The sequence below is a fragment of the Hyla sarda genome, chromosome 1 (genome assembly GCF_029499605.1).
Source record: "Hyla sarda isolate aHylSar1 chromosome 1, aHylSar1.hap1, whole genome shotgun sequence".
Lineage (NCBI taxonomy): Eukaryota > Metazoa > Chordata > Amphibia > Anura > Hylidae > Hyla > Hyla sarda.
In genome coordinates this window covers 490,347,865-490,371,736 of record NC_079189.1, presented here as the reverse complement: position 1 = coordinate 490,371,736, position 23,872 = coordinate 490,347,865, and the positions used below count along the sequence as shown (strand labels likewise).

Below are 23,872 nucleotides of genomic sequence, written 5' to 3'. Positions count from 1 at the left end.
TAAATCACTGTCTATGTCAGTTTTTCCCAACCAGAGTGCCTCCAGCTGTTGCAAAACTACAACTCTCAGCATGCCCGGACAGCCAACGGCTGTCCGGGCATGCTGGGAGTTGTAGTTTTGCAACAGCTGGAGGCACCCTGGTTGGGAAACAATGGTTTATGTAGAGGACAGGAGCTTCTTCAGGGTCCTGTACAGTACACACAGTGTCCCAAATGGAGCCGCCCTTACTTGGTGTCCAAAGGAGCAGCTAACCCTGTCACAGTTAAGGAGTAGTACAGAAATTGTAGTTCCTCCCTGTACTAAAGGGGGCGCTACCAAACATCAGTCAGTGCATACACTTCAGTGATACAGGTGTTTTACCGGTAAATTGCCCATTCTGATTGGTCAGTTCTTCCGGCCATTGACACGTTTCACAGATCTGGACTGTCTGTACATTGTATGTTGAGTCTGGATTCAAGTTACAATGGTCCAGAAAAGACCATTGTATGTAAAAACTATTGTATGTTGAGGCCATTGTAAGTTGAGGGATCATTGTATACTATTCTTTAATGTGATTCATTATAGGTTGTTGATCCATTTTGCATATAAGGTGCAAATGTTTCCTGCAGTATATGTGTAATGTGGCATGAACATAGCCCGTGTTCTGAGCTTATTCCATATGGCAGAATATGGCTGCACTCTCTTGTGTCAGGAAGCCCCTATGTAGTCTGCCTGACAAGCGGTACTTGGTGTTTTTAAGTTCCTATCTCAGTAATTGTGCTATGGAAATTCCTAACAAGCCATTGTTGGTAGACTCTTCATGTTGGGGGGGGGGGGGGGGGAGTCCAGTGACACAGGTGGTAAGGATAATTACAATGTGTGTATGACAAGTCTCCAATGTCTATCCGTTTTCATGCACCATACAAACTTGACCTCTATGTCTTAGGATTTTGTGGAGGTCCAAGCTAAAAGGATGCACCTTTTTTCTTTTTTGTGTTTTCATTTCTTTCTTCTTGCCTTCTAAGAGCCATAATTGTACAAAAGTTGTATGGGGGCAAGTGACATATGGGGTTTTAAAGTGGTTCTCTGGTAGAAAACAATTGTTTTCCTATAAACTGGCTCCAGTAAGTTAAACAGATTTGTAAATTACTTCTATTAAAAATTTTTTTTAATCCTTCCAGTACTTATCAGCTGCTGAAGTTGTGTAGTTCTTTTCTGTCCGGCCACAGTGCTCTCTGCTGACACCTCTGTCCATGTCAGGAACTGTCCAGAGTAGGATCAGATTCCTATAGCAAACCTCTCCTGCTGCAGACCGTTCCTGACACGGACAGAGGTGTCAGCAGAGAGCACTGTGATCAGGCAGAAGAGAACTGCAAAACTTCCTGTGGAGCATACAGCAGCTAAGTACTGAAAGGATTAAGATTTTTTTTTTTTATAGAAGTAATTTACAAATCTGTTTAACTTTCTGGAGCTAGTTGAAGTTAAAAAAAATAAATAAAAGTTTTCCACCAGAGTACCCCTTTAATGAACATAAGGGAACATAAAAAAAATAAAAAATCCCCACATTCAGTTTTCACTGCTTTATCCTGCTTATTTTTATTATCAATCTTATTGCACTGGAATACCACTTTAACTAAAATATATATATATATTTAGTTTTTTCTATTTGGCTTGATAGCCCGGCGGACCCCTTATAACATGTTGCCTTTAAATAGAATGCCATATTTTGATGATGGATTTCCTTCTACCCGGTGGTGGCCACCAGTTTTATGATTGTCTCTTTGGTACTTGTCAGTATAGATTTCTTTCTGTGGATTTCCTCTTTACAGGACAGAACCTCTTAATGTTTTACCACATTATAACAGGTGAAAATTTGAGGAACTTGTTTAAACCCATAGCAAGCTTAAAATAGATCAGAGCTGAAAATAACCGAATAAAGAACCCAACAAGAGCAAGTCCGTCTGTGCAGGCATCCTGCAGCGTCTACCCTGACTCACTAAGGTCTCTCTGTACTAGAACAGGAACTCCAGGTCCTGCTTGTGTGTACTGTATACAGTGTGTACTGACAGAAGCCTATTGTCAGAAAATAGCTTTGACCATCCGCACATCTCACTGCCTTGTTGCACAAATATGAAGGACCTTGTGTCAGGTTTGTTTGTTAACCCTAAACGTTTCAGCACTAGCTATTTTTGCCAACTGCAGTTTGTCTCAGAGTTTAATATACAGTGGTCCCTCAAGTTACAATATTAATCGCTTCCAGGATGACCATTGTATGTTGAAACCATTGTATGTTGAGACCATAACTCTATGGAAACCTGGCAATTGGTTCTGAAGCCCCAAAATGTCATCCAAAAATAGGAAAAAGGGAGGATTAAACAACAATAAGTAGATAACTAATATAGATAAAGCAAATCCTTACATATAAAAGTAAGAAAGATCTGCTGGGAACTGTAATCACTGTCTATTTCAGTGTTTCCCAAACCAGGGTGGCTCCAGCTGTTGCAAAACTACAACCCCCAGCATGCCCGGACAGCCAAAGGCTGTCCGGGCATGCTGGAAGTTGTAGTTTTGCAACAGCTGGAGACACCCTCGTTGGGAAACTCTGGTCTATATAGAGGACAGGAGCTTCTTCAGGGTCCTGTACAGTACACAATGTCCTAAAAAAAAAAAGTAAAATGGAGCCGCACTTACCTGGTGTCTAAAGGAGCAGCTAACCGTGGCATAGGTTAAAAGTAGTACAGAACATGTAATACCTCTCTGTACTGTAGGGGGCGCTTCAAAACACCAGTCAGTGCATGCACTTTAGGAATACAGGGGTTTTTCTAGTGAATGTCCATTCTGATTGGTCGGTTCTTCCAGCCATTGACACGTTTCGTAGATTCCATAGCATTGTATGTTGAGTCTGATTTCAAGTTACAATGGTCCAGATAAGACCATTGTATGTTGAAACTATTGTATGTTGAGGCCATTGTAAGTTGAGGGATCACTGTATATACTCTGGTAGGAGTGTGTAAAGCTGTCATACAGGCCAATGTCCTAACTTCCAGAACCAGTGCCAAAGCTAGCCTGCTTCATTTTCAGAAATGATCCGATCATGAGACGGCGACCTAAAATCATTTATAGATAATGTCAACGAGACCTTTTTTGCTTGCACTGTTTTATTTTTTTTTTTTTTCCATTTCTTGTGCATAAAGTTACTGCTATAAAGAATTAAATTCTACCATGAATTTAGTTCCTAAAACATTTGTCTCTAACAACTTCTCTTTTATTTGTAAGATTCTTGTTAAATGTCGCCACAATGGATGGATTGTTGCTGCTATAATTGAAACCAGGAGCACAGGTGGCGTTCATAACATTGTCATTTAGACTCCGGCATTGGTGTGTGTTTGATACTGTGCTATATAATTTACCTCTCTGACCCGGCTGTTCCTCTACTGCAATTACAGCTGGAGAGGGAAATGGGCGGTATGACCAAATATGTGTATCACAGTATTTTTGTAACATATTGCGGTTCCACGGTATATAACCGTATTTCTTCCCCCCCCCCAATCATGTGACCCGCCAGCGCTGTTCTGCTCCCCCCAACCCCCCCCCCGCCCCGCCCCCCAAATCATGTTACCCACCAGCACTGTTCTGCTCCCCCCCCCCAATTAATGATAAGCCCAGCGGGGTGCTACTCACATATGTCACCCGCAAGCACTGCCCTCCTCCTCTATGTTGGGGGCTGCTGGCGCTGGAACTCGCTGTACGCCAGTGGTCTCCAACCTGCGGACCTCCAGATGTTGCAAAACTACAACTCCCAGCATGCCCAGACAGCCATGACAGTGGGCTCAGCCTATCACTGGCCGGGGCGGGACATACAGTTTATTTTCATCTTTTGCAGCCCGGGCATAGGGATACAGCGTACAGCAGTGGTCTCAAACCCGCAGACCTTCAGCTGTTGCAAAACTACAACTCCCAGCATGCCCGGACAGCCGTTGGCTGTCCGGGCATGCTGGGAGTTGTAGTTTTGCAACATCTGGAGGTCTGCAGGTTGGAGACCACTGGCGTACAGTGAGTTCCATCGCCAGCGGCCCCCAACAAAGAGAAGGAGGGCAGTGCTTGCGGGTGACATGTGAGTAGTACCCCGCTGGGCTGATCATTATTAGCACAAAAATGTTGGTATTCGGTAAGAACCGGTATACCGCCCAGCCCTATCTGAACTACATGTATGTTTTACACCAGCTATCCATAACATGTACAGCCCGGCCAATTTTGTGTAGATTTTCTAAAACAGCACTGACCCCTTGAGGCATGGACTACATGAGACCCCTGAAGGTGTCCTGGAAGTTGTGGCATTTTTAGATCAGATTTGGTTTTTACCGAACATCATACAGATTCTTAAAGGCATGAAGATTGGGGGGTTTAGAGGACAAGTACTGCACACCAACAGGTTTTGAAGTGTGGCTGGACACAAGAGGCCACTGACTTTAGGTAATACTGTTGCCACAGAGGGGCGTTCTTGGTCTGCAACAGTGCTAGGTAGGTGGTACATGTCAGAGTAATGTCCACACGAATGTCGGAACCTAAAGTTTCCTTCCAAGAGCACCACGCTTTCCTTACACCTGTTTTCCTTCTTAGGAAATCCTGGTGCCTTCTCTTTCCAGGTCATGTAAAAAATGTGTTTTATCAGACCAGCCCCCTTCTTCACCTTCTTCCATTGCTCTATAGTCCAGTTCTGCAGGTCACATGCCTATTGCAGGCACTTTGGGGGACATTTCCTAATCTAGTCTATTCTGGGTATGCCTATAGACCAGCGTATGTGGTAGTCTCCTGTCTATTGTGCTCCTAATTTATCAAAGGTCTCATAGCCCTTGATAAATTCTGTGCTCAGACTTCAGGGTCTACAGCTTAAACTGCATTTAGACCTGCTCCAACATGGTCTGACATTTCAGCGTATTTTGGGCAGATGCGACTTGTCGCACAAAAGTCGCATTTGATAAATTCAGCACCAATGCATTTTTCAATGCATTTCAGTCTAAAATAGACTTGCATGCATCATGTTCTAAAAATCCTCTACAGCAAAAGTCGCAGAAAAGTCGCACATATTTAGACTACGACTTTCTGTGCGACAAATTTAGACAGGAAAAACCAGTCTAAATCCTTTGATAAATCTCCCCCTTTGTCTGGTAAACAGTGATCATCATGGGCACACGGACCATTCTTTACAGCTTTTCTCTGCCATGGATCCTGATAGGTTACCCTCTGTGCATTAGTGGGCCCTGAGCCCCCTTGTAACAGTCCACTGCTTTCTCTGACCTTTCTTTTCTTTGTATTGTTTTGGAGAGGCTCTGACTCGGTAGTCTAGTCATCACTATTTACACCTTGTTAAAATTGCCAAGATCCTTTTGCTTGCCCATTTTCCTGCTTTAAATGCAGCAGCTTCAAGTACTATCTGTTAACCTCTAATAAATCCCACCTTTTGTTATTATACTGAGATGATCAATGTTATTCACGGCACGGTTTTAATGTTGTGGCGTATCTGCTTTTGTAGCAATGATAAACTGAGGGACAACAGGGCTCTTTTCATGCTAAGTTGTGTACCCATCTCTAGACCCCGGTTCTTTCCCTGCAGGAGCGCTCCTGACTGGTTCTGGCTCCTTTACTGTGGCTGCACATATACACAACTTCTGTTTAGTCAACAGTCCGGGAGAGGGAACGGAAGAACTTGTTTTGTTTATTCCACGTGTAGCAGACGTCGGGCTCCAGTGAACCTTTCTGTCTGTTTACTAGGTGAATACACCGTGAGGCCGATTTCATATCATGTAGTGCATGATCCTTCTGGACTCAGTGCACAGTACCTCCTATCACACATTTACAGTCCCATTTCTTGCAGCCCCTTATACCTGTAAATATTTGTCATAATGTTTCGATTGGAAACATATTAACTGGTAGAAAGAGAGAGGAGCATAAATATTCTCCTTATCTATCAGTGGGAGGCTGGAGCACTTATGTGCAGGTAAGCATAGTGATTCATACCTAGTAATACAGCTGCTTCCTTATTGCTGTGCACTGGATTTACAAAACCCTGAAGGTTATTTACATGTGCTCGGAATTAGTTTCAATTAGAAGATTGCAATGTGCAGGGATAAAATGCATTTACCAATAAAGTGTAAGGGCCACAGTCAATTTACACAGGACTGATTGAGCAATGTTCCTCATTTGTAAAGACATCTTGGAGAATAACTGGTTATACATGTGGGATATGCAGGCAATTATATCACAAATTGTTTCACCAAGTACAAGTGAAGCACAGTTCTGTCATAATGCCATTCAGCTATGGTGCATGATGGGGCAGTACCATCTTATCAATAATGAGTATTTGGTGCAGCACCATATGTACAACCCTTTACTCTTCCAAGTAGTGGCTCCCTAGATGACAGTAATCGGCTTCTCGGATAGACAGTCTTCAGATTTTATCACAGTGGCCTATGCTGTTTGATAATTCTGTTGCATTTGTAGATAACTTGGCCTAGGTTTACTCTGCCAGGTCTAAGTTTAGACCAACTAATTTTTTTGTCTTTCTTTATGCCAGAATTATGTGTCTGAATTTTGGTACATGATGCTATTTTTAGGCTAAACTCCTTTCAGTTCAGCCATAACAATTCCATATAGGCTACACTCCTTTGATGGACAAGTTAAAATGTGGCGCAAGTCAAGTTAGCAAAAATGTTATTATTTTTTATTTTTTTTTTACCACAAATTGCACTAGAAATTTTAATAGTAATTTTACCCCAGTTTCCCCTTTATTGTTTACCAGCCATATCCTGAGGCAGCTGGTCAGGTGCTTCAGCTTGCTACAGCTCATTTAAAGGGGTACTCCACTGCCCCAGCATTGGGAACATTTTGTTCCAAACACTGGGTGCTGGCTGCGGGAGTCATGACATCACCACCACGCCCACTCCCATAGACTTGCATTGAGAGGGCGGGGTCATGATGTCACGACAACCATCCCCCCCCCCCCCCGGGCCAAGCCACACACAGCAAAATGTTCCGAGTGCTGGTACTAAATGTTGGGTGCTGTACCTGGTAAACAATAAAGAAGACTCTTCATTTGGACAGCCCCTTCAGTCAGCTGATCGAAAGGGATGGTGGGAGTCTGTTCCCCATCAATCTGATGTTGATAGTTTGTCCTATGAAATAATTTTATAGTTTTATTATTACACCGCTCAAAAAAAAAGTAAAGGGAACACATAAACAACACAATGTAACTCCAAGTTAATCACACTTCTGTGAAATCACACTGTCCACTCAGGAAACGACAATTTCACATGCTGTTGTGCAAATGGAACAGACAACAGGTGGAAATTATAGGCAATTAGCAAGTGCCAATAAAGCCAATTAGCAATAGCCAATAAAGGAGTGGTTCTGCAGGTGGTGACCACAGACCACGTCTCAGTTTCTATGCTTCCTGGCTGATGTTTTGTTCACTTTTGAATGCTGGCAGTGCTTTCACTCTAGTGGTAATTTAACCACAGGGGAAAATCAGATAGTTGCTCACTCCTCTAGGTGAGGTCGATGTGTTAGCCCTTGAAGAGAACTTAGCATATATTTATTTTGAAACTCAACCAATAAGACATGGATATTTTAAAATATAACTTTTACTTGGCTTTTGTAAAAAAGACAAACAGCATCAACAGTGACAATACAATATATAATTGAATAAATGATACCTAGACATATATGTCCTCAGCAGTTTTCTAATTCCAATACTTTTTATAAAGTGAAGACTTGATATAAGCCTGTTGGCTTGTTATAGGGAGGGAAGAGGGGTACAGGTGAGTGCCCTAAACAGTTGTATGTCCCTAACTATCCTACACAACGTTCCCTAACTAATATAAGTGTAGATGGGGGAAGGATATATATATATATATATATATATATATATATATATATATATATATATATAGAGAGAGAGAGAGAGAGAGAGAGAGAGAGAGAGAGAGAGAGAGAGAGAGAGAGAGAGAGAGAGAGAGAGAGAGAGAGAGAGAGAGAGAGAGAGAGAGAGAGAGAGAGAGAGAGAGAGAGAGAGAGAGAGAGAGAGAGAGAGAGAGAGAGAGAGAGAGAGAGAGAGAGAGAGAGAGAGAGAGAACTGTCAAATGAACATCAAAGTGCTAATCCTACACGTTTCTCCCATCTCTTATAAATGGGTTCATCAGGGTGGAAGGAGAAATAATGAACAAGAACCAGATAATGTTTCTTGTTCATAATTTCTCCTTCCACCCCGATGAACCCATTTATATGAGATGGGAGAAACGCGTAGGATAAGAAGTATGAGAAATTCTGCACATGTCATTAGCACTTTTATGTTCATTTGACGGTGGTCTATATATATCCTTCCCCCATCCACACTTATATTAGTTAGGGAACGTTGTTTAGGATAGGTAGGGACATTTAACTATTGTAGGGCACTCACCTGTACCCCTCTTCCCTCCCTATAACAAGCCAACAGGCTTATCAAGTTTTCACCTTATAAAAAGTATTGGAATTAGCAAAATGCTGAGGATATATATGTCTAGGTATCATTTATTCGATTATATATTGTATTTGTCACTGTTGATGCTGTTTTTTTTTTTTTTTACAAAACCAAGTAAAAGTTATATTTTAAAATATCCATGTCTTATTGGTTGAGCTTCAAAATAAATACACTCTAGTGGTAGCATGAGACGGGGTCTACAACCCACACAAGTGGCTCAGGTAGTGCAGCTCATCCAGGATGGCACATCAATGCGAGTGTCCAGAGCATGGAGGTGCTACCAGGAGACAGGCCAGTACATCAGGAGATGTGGAGGAGGCTGTAAGAGGGCAACAATCCAGCAGCAGGACCGCTACCTCTGCCTTTGTGCAAGTAGAAGCACTGCCAGAGCCCTGCAAAAAGACCTCCAGCAGGCCACAAATGTGCATGTGTCCACTCTAATGGTCAGAAACAGACTCCATGAGGGTGGTATGAGGGCCCAACGTTCACAGGTGGGGGTTGTGCTTACAGCCCAACACCGTGCAGGACGTTTGGCATTTGCCAGAGAACACCAAGATTGGCAAATTCGCCACTGGTGCCCTGTGCTCTTCACAGATGAAAGCAGGTTCACACTGAGCACATGTGACAGACTCTGGAGACGCCGTGGAAAAGATCTGCGGCCTGCAACATCCTCCAGCATGACCGCTTTGGCGGTGGGTCAGTAATGGTGTGGGGTGGCATTTCTTTGGGGGGCCGCACAGCCCTCCATGTGCTTGCCAGAGGTAGCCTTACTGCCATTAGGTACCAAGATGAGACCCCTTGGGAGACCATATACTGGTGGGGTTGGCCCTGGGTTCCTCCTAATGCAAGACAATGCTAGACCTCATGTGGCTGGAGTGTTTCAGCCGTTCCTGCAAGAGGAAGGTATTGATGCTATGGACTGGCCTGCCCGTTCCCCAGACCTGAATCCGATTGAGCACATCTGGGACCAGGGGCGGATCCAGAGTCTAGTCTCAGGAGGGGCAATATTGGAGTATTTTGTGTTGGCAGACAGAAAATAAGGTGTTGCTTAACCTGTTAACGACCGTGGACGAGTATAGACGTCCAGTTTGGCAGCCGTTCCCGCAAATGGACGTCTATACTCGTCCATTATTCTCGTGGGTGCTGCCCAGTGCACCCACGAGATCGCGGCAGGGACTCGGCTGTGTCACACAGCCGGGACCCTGCTGCACTGCCGGGACCGAAGTAAACTTCGGTCCCGGCAGTTTTAACCCTTACAGCCGCGGTCGGAAGTGACCGCAGGCTGTAAGTGTTATGACAGAGGGAGGGGGCTCCCTCTGTCTCCTTTGCAGCACCCCGCATCGCGATCGTGGGGTGCTGTGTGGCCGTGGCTGGCCGGGAGTGAAGTGAACGTCACTCCCGACAGTTTAACCCTTACAGCCGCGGTCAGAAGTGACCGCGCGCTGTAAGGAGTTCTGACAGAGGGAGGGGGCTCCCTCTGTCTCTCCTGTAGCACCCCGGAGCATCGCGGGGTGCTGCTGCATACCTGGGCAGCCGGGGGTCCTACAAAGACCCCCAGGTCTGCCCTGGGTATTGCCTGTCCCTGATATGCTGCCTGCTAGTGAAAACTGGCAGGCAGCATATAACTGCAATGCTTTGGAATACTAAGTATTCCAAAGCATTAAAAAGTGTAAAAATAAACAAATAAATAAAATAAAAGTGGAAAAATAAATAAAAATTTAATAGAAATGTAAAAAAAAAGAAAAAAGAATATTAAAAATACATTTATTAAATTAATCTAATAAAATGCATAATGTGTAGGATCGCATTGGCGGACATCCGCAGCATGTAATATGCTGCAGATGTCCACCATGTGATCCTACACATTATGCAGCAGTCACGATGATGAGCTCCCTGCTGCGGCTGGGTAGCTTTGTGTGTCCACTCGTAGCGGCGGATTTCCCACCGGCAGTCATGAGCGGACACACTGAGCTACCCAGCCGCAGAAGTGATGGATATATTTGCCATGAGCGGGTGCTTATTCCCACAACATGGCGGATATTGCCATCAGGAGCCTTAACTGTCACAGACAGACGCGTTATACTGCCAGCCGACCAAGGACCAATCAGAGAGGTTCAGCCAATAACTTGTAGGGGTGCGGTATATAAATGGGGTCACTTGTGGGGGTGGGGGTACTGTTCTGCCATGAAAGCCAAATGGCGCTCCTCTCCTTCTGAGTCCTACCACGCGGCCAAGGAACCATATATGGCCTAAGCGGGGGGTATTTCCCAGAATGGGAAAATGCTAAAGAAGTTTTTACCGTTTAAACTGCAGCTCCCAGTATGACCTTAAGTATGTGGTAAGGTTATGCTGGGAGTTGTTGTTTCACCCATAATAATCACCCCAGCTCTGATGGGACAAGTCAGGCAGCATACACAATGATATCAGTGACTACAGGTGACGTCTTTTATATAGTCTTTCCTTACTTAAGGATAGGTTTTAGATTGTGGGGGGTCCGACCGTTGGGCCCCCAGCGATTTCCTGTACAGGCCCCCGGCTTGCTGGCCAGATAGCGGGTGTCGACCACCACATGAAGCGGCGGCTGACACGCCCCCTCAATACATCGCTATGGCAGAGCCGGAGCTTGCCGAAGGCAGCGCTCCGGCTCTGCCATAGAGTTGTATTGAGGGGGCGTGTCAGCTGCCGCTTCATGCGGTGGTCAACACGCCCCCTTCCCGCGGGCTGCCGGGGCCCCATACAGGAGATCGCGAGGGCCCAGCAGTCGGACCCCCCACAATCTGAAACTTTTCTCCTATCCGTAGGATCAGGGATAATTTATTCAGCACTGGATATCTCCTTTAATTTAGATGTACATACTGCCGGGTCCAGCTAAATGTTCTCTCTGCAGAACTTGACACTAAGATGTCTACTCACTATGTCGGCGTATTCTGATCCTCTATATGAAAACAATAATTATTATAATACTACCAAACACTTTGAATATATTACTGCCAGACACTGTATTATGTGAATATAATACTGGCACACACCCTCTGAATATAATTCTGACACACTGTACACACTCTGAAAATACTACAACACACTGTACCCTCTGAGTATAAAACCGCCACACACCGTACCCTCTGAATATAATACTACTACACACTGAACACTCTGAATATATCCTTATAATATGAACTATACCTCTGGAATGGAAAACACTCTGTGCCCCTCATATATAATAAAAATGCCCCATCCTGTGCCTCCACATATAATAATTATGACCCGTCCTGTTCCCCCACATAATAATGCCATCTGTCCTATGCCCCTAGCATATAATGCCCCCTGTCCTGCCCCCTCAGGAGGCATTATATATGCAGGGCACAGGACATAGGGCATTATTTGTGAGGGGGCACAACACAGGGGGCATTATATGTGAGGGGCACAGGACATATAACGTTATTTTATATGTGAGGGGCACAGGACATATAACGTTATTTTATATGTGAGGGGCACATGACTGGGACATTATAAGTTAGGGACAAATGTCAGTGGCGCATTATATGTGGGGGGCACAAGACAGTGGGCCTCCCTGACATGTGCCCCTCACATATAATGCCCCCCTGACATGTGCCCCTGACTTATAATGAGCCCTTTGTTGTGCAATGCCTCGCTAACCCCCCCCCCTTTAGTTTAGATAATTACCCTGTTCCATACAGTGCCCGAGCAGCTCTCTCTAGCTGTCACCCTTCTCACATGCTGCTCCATTCGTGCAGATTTGGGCCACAGAAACGGGATCTCCGGGCGCCGGCACGTTGATATGTCATCACGTCGGCCTGCAGTGGATGGCGTCCCCGCAGCCCACATGCTGCAAGAATGGAGCAGCGTGTGAGAGAGGTGAGGGAGTGGTGAATTGCCCCGTTGTCCCCCTCCCCCGGATCTGCTACTGTCTGGGACATCATGTCTCACTCCATCCACCAATGCCACATTGCACCACAGACTGTCCAGGAGTTGGCAGATGCTTTAGTCCAGGTCTGGGAGGACATCCCTCAGGAGACCATCCGCCACCTCATCAGGAGCATGCCCAGGCATTGTAGGGAGGTCGTACAGGCACGTTGAGGCCACACACGCTACTGAGTCTCATTGTGACTTGTTTTAAGGACATTACATCAAAGTTGAATCAGCCTGTAGTGTGATTTTCCACTTTGATTTTGAGTGTGACTCCATATCCAGACCTCCATGGGTTGATACATTTATTTCCATTGATAATTTTTGTGTGATTTTGTTGTCAGCACATTCAAACATGTAAAGACCAAAGTATTTAATATGATTAGTTCATTCAGATCTAAGATGTGTTATCTTAGGCTGCTTTCACACTATAAAGTTCTTCCGTTCTAAAGAGCTGTTATTATGTTCTGTTACGAAAACCCTTAAAAACGGTCGTTAAACAGCTGTTAAAAAATCCCATACGGTCATTACAAAATCCCATTAAAGGCTATGGAATTTTTACATTATCCGTTTTAACCCATCATAGTCTGTTATTAATAACGGACGTTATTTTTGACGGGAGAAAAAATGGTACATGCACTATTTTTCTCCCGTCACAAAGTAACATCCATTATTAATAACTGGCTATGAAGGGTTAAAATGGATAATCCCCATGGACTTTAACCCGTTAAGGAGTCAGGGCTTACCTGTACGCCCTGAGTCCGCTCCCATTCTATAAAGTGGGGCCACATTGTCCTTTAGGGTGTGTGATTCCCAGCAAATCTGCTTTCCTTTGGAGTCTGTCCGGTGCTGTCTTCTGCCTGTGATTTTGCCACATGCATAATTTATTACATATATGTGGTAGCACCTCTCAACACTAATTATTTGGAGATTGATCACTATGGGGGACATTTATCAAAGCATTTAGTAGCTTTTTTTGCTTAAAATTGTCGCAATAAAGTCGCACTTGCCACTACTCTTTTTTTCTGCGACTTTTTGGTTGTGCAGTGTCCTAAGCAAAAAATAAAAATCATGCTTACCAAAGCAAAAAGTGATTTTTGACTTGTAGTAGTCAGAGATTTATCAAGTGTGAAAGTCGCAAATAAGTCGCATTACATGAAAAAACCTACTAAATTTACTCCAGCTCAGACATGGAGCAGAAAAAGCCACTACCAAAGGGAAAAAAGAAAATTTGCTTATGTGAAAGAAATTTATCAACAGGCTGAAATCAGTTGCTAAATAAGTCGCACATAAGCAAATAAATTGTAAGAAAAAAACAACTAAAAAAAGGAATACATAAGCAAACATTGATAAATGTCCCCCTATATGTTTGGTATACATTTTGTTCCACATACTCCAGGATTTATTCTAGGACTTCAGGTGCCTATTCATTCTAGGACTTCAGGTGCCTATATATATATATATATATATAGATAGATAGATAGATATATATATATATATATATATATATATATATATATATATATATATATATACTCCCCCATTTTGCATTTCTTATCATTGTGTAACTCATTTTCTGTGCCCTCATCCTCCTCTCTTCTGTTGTACCCTTGCTATATGTGTTTTACATGTTTTTAATACATTTGTATCTCAATAAAATGTATATTTTTTACTTGCACATTTATTGGTTCATTATGGTCTTTTGTTGGTGTGGATAGTTTTGGTGACCATAGGACATCTAGTCTCAGATTGCTATTGAGTTATAGGGTAACTGTTAATTGGATTTTATAACGGCCATATGGGATTTTGTAACGGCTGTTTGTCGGCCTTTTTAAGGGTTTTCAGAACGGAACATTATAATGGCTCTTTAAAACGGAAAAACTTTATAGTGTGAAAGCAGCCTTAGGCTGCATTCACACCTTGTTTTCAGCATACGGTTGCCTACGGACCGGCGCTGAAATCCATTTACTTTAAAGGAGTATTCTAGTGCAGAGTATTCCTGCTCCGTCCTGCCCGGGCTGCAAAATAAATGAAAATGAACAATCACTCACCTCCCTGGGTTCCCGCGGAGCGCCACTACAGCTGATCGGTCCTCCGGTCCATCCTCTTCATACTTCCGTGTGTAACGAAGCGTCACATGGCGCTCAGCCTATCCCCGGCCGTCGCGATGTTCTGCCTCAGCCTGCGATAGGCTGAGCGCCATGTGACTCTTCGTTACACACGGAACTATGAAGAGGATGGACCGGAGGACCGATCAGCTGTAGTGGTGCTCCGTGGGAACCCAGGGAGGGGAGTGATGGTTCATTTTAATTTATTTTGCAGCCCGGGCAGGACGGAGCAGGAATACTCTGCACTAGAGTACTCCTTTAATGAGCCGACCGAAGTCAAACTGTGACTCCGGTTGGCTCCTTTTTGACCCGTATCCGGTTTCCTGACTGGACCTAAAACCGTAGAATACTAGGGTTTTAGGTCCGGTCAGGAAACCGGATACGGGTCAAAAATGAGCCGACCGGAGTCGCCGTTGGACTCCAGTCGGCTCATAAAAGTAAATGGATTTCAGCGCCGGTCCGGCTGGAGTACGGGAGCACCCGGTTTTCCTCTCCCACAGCCGGATACGGCAAACCTTAGGCTGAAAATGAGGTGTGAATGCAGCCTTAGTGTTCCATTTATTTTCTTGAGCAGTGTATGTATGTATTTATTTATTTGTTAAACTTGTTTTATTGAAAAGCAATTAACAAGGACATACAAAGGAAATTTAGTTTACAGAGCTGGCAGGTGGAGAACTCACGCCGACTATAATGTCAACCACAGGGGAAAGTGTGTATTTAATCAGTACAGCCAACCATTATACACGTCATCCCTTGGACATTAGGAACTCACAATACTATAATAGAAAAAAAAAAAAAAAAGTTAAACCGTGACATTGAACTCCACACGCGACAAGTAAGATTATAGTCATATTAATATTGAAGGCCTGAATAACACCTTTTAAAGTGGCTGTATAACCTATATTTATTTACATTTACTTATTTATTTATTTTTACATATTACAGCCAGATAGTGAAACATGTCCTTTTTTTCCCAGATCTGTTTCTACTTTTTTTTTTATTTGTTATTACGTTGTTAGTACATTATTTTTGGGGCAGTCATTTTAGATGGTTTTTGGCAAGCCCTATGGATATAGACACAAAGGAATGGAAAAAGATTCTATTCATTGGAAGGGAAATGTTTTCTGGGCATGCTCTGTGACCAGTCCAGAGGTCATCCATTTAGGGAGACTGAACTGTGAGCTTCAGCTGTTGTCTTGGCTATTTACTCATTTTTCACCTTTCACTGTAATTCTGCCTGTGATGATAAGGAGAATACTTCTGGAAAGTGATCTACACAGAATAGGAAGTGTCTGTTTAATGTTAGACCTAGTGGCCGAACTGAAAACTGCAAGATTTTACAGGGGTGTGGAAATTTTTATAAAAAACTACTTGTCCACGGGACTATAAAACTGAGCAAAATCTACTTGCCCCTCATGACGATCCACTTGTCCGGGCCAATTTGCGTTTTTACACTCTAGTTTTTTCCTCCTCGCCCAATAATAGCCATAACTACCTACTATAATGATACCTTTTAATTTTTTAATAACATATTCTCCGAACCAAAAATATAATTATATTATCGGTGAAGTGAATTTGAAATAGTAAAAGATATTTTAGCAAATTTAATGGTTTTCTTTTCTACACTTGTGGTTGAGCTAACCTGTTGTTTTGAAACTTTAGGCCGGCCTGATTACAGCAATACCAGATTTGTATAGTTTCCATCATGTTTTACTCATTTAAAAAAAATTCTGAACTTTTTCGATTTTTTTTTACCCCTGTAGCTTTTAAGAAAAAAAAACTTTTTACACATACCAGGCTGTATGAGGGCAAATTTTTTGCACCATAATCAGTTTTTTGTATCGGTACCATTTTTTTTTTTTTTTTTAAATCAACTGGTGCCAGAAAGTTAAACAGATTTGTAAATTGCTTCTATTAAAAAATATTAATCCTTTCAATACCTATTAGCTGTTGAATACTACATAGGAAATTATTTTCTTTTTGGAACACAGAGCCGTCTGCTGACATAACGAGCACAGTGCTCTCTGACTTCTCTGTCCATTTTAAGAACTGTCCAGAGTAGAAGAAAATCCCCATAGCAAACATATGCTGCTCTGGACAGTTCCTAAAATGGACGGAGATGTCAGCAGAGAGCACTGTGCCTGTGATGTCAGCAGAAAGCATTGTGTTCAAAAAAAGAAAATACTTTCCTCTGTAGTATTCAACAGCTAATAAGTACTGGAAGGATTAAGATTTTTTAATAGAAGTACCGTAATTTTCTGGCACCAGTTGATTTAAAAAAACTAAAGTTTTTCACCGGAGTACCCCTTTAACATAAAAGCTTGCTTTAGACTTGCGCTTTAAGCATAATTCCTTCATATCAGATTTATACCGGTAAATTCAGACTGGCAGTATAACCTGTAATCCTTCTTGTTTGCCACAACAGACCATTGTGGATAATTTATACACAGTTTTTAGAATGGCATAAATGTATTACTTACATCCTCTTCGGGCTATGTAACTAGGAAATATTCCAGTGTAAAAATAAATAAATAAGTGTTTTGGTGTTCTTTAATCTACAGGCTTATGCATCTGGATGTGATGTGGTAATTTTGGGAAGTGATTTTGAAAGACTACAAGTAATCCCAGGAGTCCAACATGGAAATGTGCTGGTGGGATGTGTTGACTGTTCCATGCAGCAGGGCAGAGTGAGTACCTCTCGTGCTTTGAAGTGTTTTTATTCTCTATTGGTCCATACTGTGAAGTTGTAACTGACAGGGTGAGGAGCATCACGGATCTGCTTAGAATGAGGAACAGAACTGTTTATCTCAAGACTAGGTGCAGCAGAAACAGTTGCCTGTCTTTACATCTAGCATGTGTGATTTTTCTACATTTATGGTCTATTCGCACATAGTATTCTGTATGTGTGTATTCTGTATTCAGTATTTAGCAGATTTGATGCAAAGGATTTTCTGCTTCAGATTTCAATGTAAACTGAATGACTGAACACAGCTTCAAATCCTGCGCATTAAATCTGTGCAGAATACTGTACATGTGAATAGATCCTCAAAGGGTTTTCCTGGGAGGGAAATATTTCAGTTAGATGTACACTGCTCAAAAAAATAAGGGTAACACTTAAACAACACAATGTAACTCCAAGTCAATCACACTTCTGTGAAATCACACTGTCCACTCAGGAAGCAACACTGATTGACAATCAATTTCACATGCTGTTGTGGAAATGGAACAGACAACAGGTGGAAATGATAGGCAATTAGCAAGACACCCCCAATAAAGGAGTGGTTCTGCAGGTGGTGACCAGAGACCACTTCTCAGTTCCTATGCTTCCTAGCTGATGTTTTGGTCACTTTTGAATGCTGGTGGTGCTTTCACTCTAGTGGTAGCATGAGACGGAGTCTACAACGCACACAAGTGGCTCAGGTAGTGCAGCTAATCCAGGATGGCACATCAATGCGAGCTGTGGCAAGAAGGTTTGCTGTGTCTGTCAGCGTAGTGTCCAGAGTATGGAGGGGCTACCAGGAGACAGGCCAGTACATCAGGAGACGTGGAGGAGGCCGTAGAAGGGCAACAACCCAACAGCAGGTCAGCTACCTCCGCCTTTGTGCAAGGAGGAGCACTGCCAGAGCCCTGCAAAATGACCTCCAGCAGGCTACAAATGTGCATGTGTCCGCTCACAGTCAGAAACAGACTCCATGAGGGTAGTATGAGGGCCCAACATCCACAGGTGGGGGTTGTGCTTACAGCCCAACACCGTGCAGGACGTTTGGCATTTGCCAGAGAACACCAAGATTGGCAAATTCGCTACTTGCGCCCAGTGCTCTTCACAGTTCAAAGCAAGTTCACGCTGAGCACATGTGAAAGACAAGACAGAGTCTGGAGACTCCGTGGAGAACATTCTGCTGCCTGCAACATCCTTCAACATGACCGGTTTGGCGGTGGGTCAGTAATGGTGTGTGGTGACATTTCTTTGGGTAGCCGCACAGCCCTCCATGTGCTTGCCAGAGGTAGCCTGACTGCCATTTGGTACCGAGATGAGATCCTCAGACCCCTTGTGAGACCATATGCTGGTGCGGTCGGCCCTGGGTTCCTCCTAATGCAAGACAATGCTAGACCTCATGTGGCTGGAGTGTGTCAGCAGTTCCTGCAAGAGGAAGGCATTGATGCTATGGACTGGCCCGCTCGTAGCCCAGACCTTAATCCGATTGAGTACATCTGGAACATCATGTCTCTCTCCATCCACCAACGCCACGTTGCACCACAGACTGTCCAGGAGTTGGCATATGCCTTAGTCCAGGTCTGGGAGGACATCCCTCAGGAGACCATCCGCCACCTCATCAGGAGCATGCCCAGGCATTATAGGGAGGTCATACGGGCATGTGGAGGGCACACACACTACTGAGCCCCATTTTGACTTGTTTTTAGGACATTACATCAAAGTTAGATCAGCCTGTAGTGTGGTTTTCCACTTTGATTTTGAGTGTGACTCCATATCCAGACCTCCATGGGTTGATAAATTTGATTTCCATTGATAATTTTTGTGTGATTTTGTTGTCAGCTTATTCAACTATGTAAAGACGAAAGTATTTCATACGATTAGTTCATTCATTCAGATGTAGGATGTGTTATCTTAGAGTTCCCTATTTTTTGGAGCAGTGTATATATACTTGTTTTTTTTGTCTGTGCACTGACTACTGGTAGATGGAAGATAAAGTTTGGAGTTTATGAATGTGGCTAATGGTCATGTAAATACTTTCATCCAAGACACTGGCCTATGATAGTAAGGATTTTACCCCAACGTTAACCAAGATAGCTTTTGCCTAAACAGGACAGATTACGGGGGCCCTGACATTGTGTCCGCATGATCAAGCAGTAGTAGTGCGGCTGTAATATACAGTCAGGACCCTGCTGCAACTGCCGAGAATTGAAAGGGGTCTATTCCAAAGAGTTTAACCCTTTACATGACAGTCTGTATTGACAGACATAGAGACGGAGTTCCCTCTGTCACTGCATTCTGCCCTGCAATGCCAGAGCAGAAGGATGCCAGCTGTAATACACAGCTAGAACCCTGCTAGGTCTCCACCAGTTAACTCCGTTAATGATGTGTGGTCAAAAGCAACCGTAGCGTGTAATGAATCTAACGGTGAGGGTGTCGCCATCAGCGATTGCGGTAAGCAGGTTGCCATGGTTCTGAGCTAAGTCTGACAAATGTTCCTAGCACTGCCATGGCTATAAGGTGTATTATTGCACAGCCTGTTAAAGTATACAGACAATAATAATGCTTTTGTATACCAAAGCAATATATAAAATTCCATCAAAAAATAAGACATTTAAAAATGAAAAATAAAATGATAAAAATATAATAACACTATAAAAATATGTTTATAGATTATGTAATATATTGTTTTTGTGTTTTTATTTTTATATTGTGTTTTATTTATGACACTGGTTCTAACAACCCAAGCAGTATAGTAAACACAAAACTGACATTGCATCGCAAAAGAAACGAAACGCAAAAAAAAAAAAAAGAAATTGCAGATTTGCTTTTTCCATCCCATCCTTGTGTGCTTAAAAGTATCCCCTGCTGGTTCAGATATTTGGACAGATCTTGTATTATGTCTATTCTGGCGATGTCATACATGTATTTGATTCTGAGCAATCCTAATAATAACTGGCCAGTGCAAGTGAATAGGCTGATCACAGATAAATGATGAATGTTGATCTGTACAGACCTTTTAACCAGCAGGGATTGCTTGGAACATATGAGCAGACAAGCCTGAAGAATTGTGAATAAAGCGGGAGGGAGATTGTAAAACATGATGATACTCAAAAGAAACTGAAGTACAAAAGTAGGCTGTCCATGTACAACCTGTAAAATGTTGTTCAGAGATGACCTGTGCATACATTTTTCCTGTTTCCAACATAATGATGGATGCTCGGCGCAGGCACATCAAGACAGGAATAAGGAGAAGGCAGACCGCTCTGGCAGCAGCTTATCTGCCATGTCAACAAAGGATCAATTGTTGAAATCCAACCTGTCTGATTTTCATCCCGACATGTTTTGTGGGCCCCTGTACTTATTTGATGTCAACACATCCTGCCGAAAAGAGCAGGTCCAGCCGACGTTCATTTCATATGGGTGGCTACCTTTTAGACATCTCTTGTAGGAAACCAGAAATTGTTCTGGGATGTTAGAAAACTAGTTCTACATCTAAAAGCCTACTTGAAAAGCATAAAAACAAAGGAAACCTTTAATCATTAAAGAAAATTAAAGCAACAATTTCATCTACTTTAGTATAGAAGCCTTTTTATAGTTATCTCTATATTCAAAAGAATTCTCTGAGAAAAATAGAGCCTATTATTCTCATAGGTTTAGATCTCCTCTTGTACTAACAGTGAAAATACAGTATGGAAAGGATATGCAGCAAAGTATATCAGTCTGGCACTACCTACAGTTAGGGCTCTGTACACACTTGTCGGAGGGTAAGCATTTTGCTGGAGAACGCGCTCTTCGCCACAACGCTATATGGGGCTCTGTTTATGTCTGTATTACAGTTGTAGATAACAGATTGAAAAACGGCACTGGCCCAACGTGGCAATCTTAGTTCGACTTAATTGTCTTTGGTGTTTCCTGCGTAGACACACACTTTCTAAAGCTGCCAGCTAATTTTTAGCCCTCTGTCTGTCTGTACAGTAAATAAAGAGGAATGCCAAAGCATACAAGCCTGATGGTGGTGGAGAGAGCTTTCCCATCACAAACGCACAATTATAAAATTTGTAGTGAAGATAGCATAGGGGAGGAGACCTTCTTTAAGTATGTAATTGATCAATGATTTTTTTTTTCTAGATTGCAGCATCGTACAACAATGTAATTTGCATTTTTGAACCAATAAATCTCTTGAAACAGAAGAATTCTCTGTTCCAAGTAAGTATATACCCTGGTTAACCACTCATAAACTTTGATAGCTTTTTTGACTACTGACTTCCTCATCTGAGTGCTCTTCCCCTTTTGGATGTGTTCAGCTATTTCTGCATCAACTGCAGCATATGGGCTCAGAATATGGAGTCCATGCACAGTAAACTCCACCATTGACGATTACAGTTAAATAGCTTCTACCTCTTATTTTAAAGCGTCCCTGTCAGATCCCACACAAAAAAAAAGTTACTTTGCACTAAATCATGACCATGTACATCTAATTTTTATGCCTCTACCACCTATATTTACTATAAAAATTCCTCTTTTCATTAGCTCAGTGTTAAAAATCCTCTCAGGGGAAGGGGCTGTGTCTATCCTTGTGGTGGTGGGACGTGATTTGTGTTTCTGCTCATGCAGCCTTGTCCGGGAGTCATCTCTTGTCCATGACTCATGGACAAGCTGCTGCAGGACTGGTTTTTGTCCCATTAGGTATGGGGACCCCTAGTGGTGGGATTTTTGGGAGCTATTTTCTTAAAATTAAAAAAAAATACAATTTAAATATTTAATAATCAACTATATTACAAAATATCTTTCATTTTCATCAGTAATAACATAAAAAGTTTTTAAATCTGTCAGTGCCCGTTTAAGCCGGTTTTTCCTAACCAAGGTGCCTCCTGCTGTTGCAAGACTACAACTCCCAGCATGCCCGAACGTCTAGCTATGTTGGAAGTTGTAGTTTTGCAACAGCTGGATGCACCCTAGTTGGGTATTACTGCTTTAAAGGAGTACTGTGGTGCTAAAGAATTTATCCCCTATCCAAAGTATAGGGGATGAGTTTCTGGTCACAGGCACCCAACTCTCTGCTTCGTGCAATGAGACTGTTGACCCCACACAAAGTGGTGACAGACACTTCCCCTCCATCTATCTCTATGGGAGGGCCAGAGAAACACAAACACATAGAGATGCATGGAAGGGGCATGTCAGCGGTTGGACTCCTAGACAATCAGACACTTATCCTCTAATTTTTGGATACGGGATAAATTGTTTAGCACCACAGTACTCCTTTAAGCAGTGGGTAGGGATCTCAGCAACCGGACCCTCACTGAATGAAAGCGTAGACATATTCCTATGACATGTCAATAGTTTGATAAAACAGCATTTATTCCTTTTACATTTTTTGATGTTTTTTGTTTAATGAGGTGGCCATTTATATAAAACAGTAAGTACGACGACATTACTAATCACTTTTTGAAATACTTTGACTGTAAAGTTTTTGAAAGTTCATTGTAAATTAGAAAATACTAAAACAACAATAATTTCCTTTTTTTCTAGGGAGTTAATTCGCAATGGCAGAAAAGTGGCCATATACTTTTAGACTCTATTGTACATAATCTAACTTGGGATCCTACAGGTAAGCAGCAGTTTTAGACTTTAACACCATTTTCCCACTTCATATATGCTTTTATAATGTTTCTTGTATTGCCACCTTCACAGAACATTTTTTTTTATTAGGGAGCCCAATCCTAGAGTGGAAAATGAGCCAAGAAAGTGTAATGAAATGATTTCCAGTTTTGTACCCACTTCTGGTGGCTGAAATGCGATTCCTGAATACTAACTAAAACACTGGCTTGTAAAGTGGCCTCAATAATAACCTGTAGTTGCTGAACAGATTTATAGTTACTTTTGTTTTTTTTTCCCCTTAAGGTACACGTTTGTTAACTGGCTCAAGCAGCCTCCAGCTCTGGTCCAATATAAATGCAGGCAAGTTATCCAATGAAGATTCTCAGGAGAAAGCAGACACAGATTTTGTCACCTGGACATGCATCTGGCAGTGCAAGTAAGATGTCTATATGTACAGTGTTGCTGTTTACTGGTTATAGATGCCATCACTATAGTTAAAGGGGTACTCCGCCCCTAGACATCTTATACCCTATCCAAAGGATAGGGGATAAGATGTCAGATCGCCGGGGTCCCGCTGCTGGCGAGTTTGCTCTGTGCATAATGATGGGCGATACAGGGGACGGAGCAGCATGACGTCATGGCTCCGCCCCTCGTGACATCACGGTCCACCCCCTTAATGCAAGTCTATGGCAGGGGGCGTGCCTCTGTGCAGTAATGATAGCGCGGTGCCGCAGCGGCGATCCCGGGGGTCCCCAGCAGCGGGACCCCGGCGATCTGACATCTTATTCCCTATCCTTTGGATAGGGTATAAGATGTCTAGGGGCGGAGTACCCCTTTAAGCCATATTTCTAGAAGTCTGTCTACTACTGAATGATATGGGTAGATGTAATGATCTACCATGTTGTGCTCCTCCTTTTAATTTGGAAAAAGAGTTGATTCATAAAAATAAAAAGAATTATGTTCAAGTGCTTCACAGCTGTCTTGGAACTCATCAATCCTGGGAATTATGCATGTTCAGGTTCTTGAAAA

At 42.7% G+C, this 23,872-nt stretch overlaps 1 protein-coding gene across 6 annotated transcripts in view; it reads left to right on the top strand.

Annotated features, from left to right (window-relative positions):
- DMXL1 (Dmx like 1) overlaps positions 1–23,872 on the top strand; it is a 151,908-nt gene that overhangs the window by 26,971 nt on the left and 101,065 nt on the right. For all 6 annotated transcript variants that reach the window (XM_056537383.1, XM_056537380.1, XM_056537384.1 and 3 more), the window contains exons 2-5: positions 17,091–17,216; positions 21,374–21,451; positions 22,775–22,853; positions 23,147–23,279. In XM_056537383.1, coding sequence (XP_056393358.1) covers positions 17,091–17,216; positions 21,374–21,451; positions 22,775–22,853; positions 23,147–23,279 — 416 coding nt within the window. The remainder of the gene's footprint in view (positions 1–17,090; positions 17,217–21,373; positions 21,452–22,774; positions 22,854–23,146; positions 23,280–23,872) is intronic.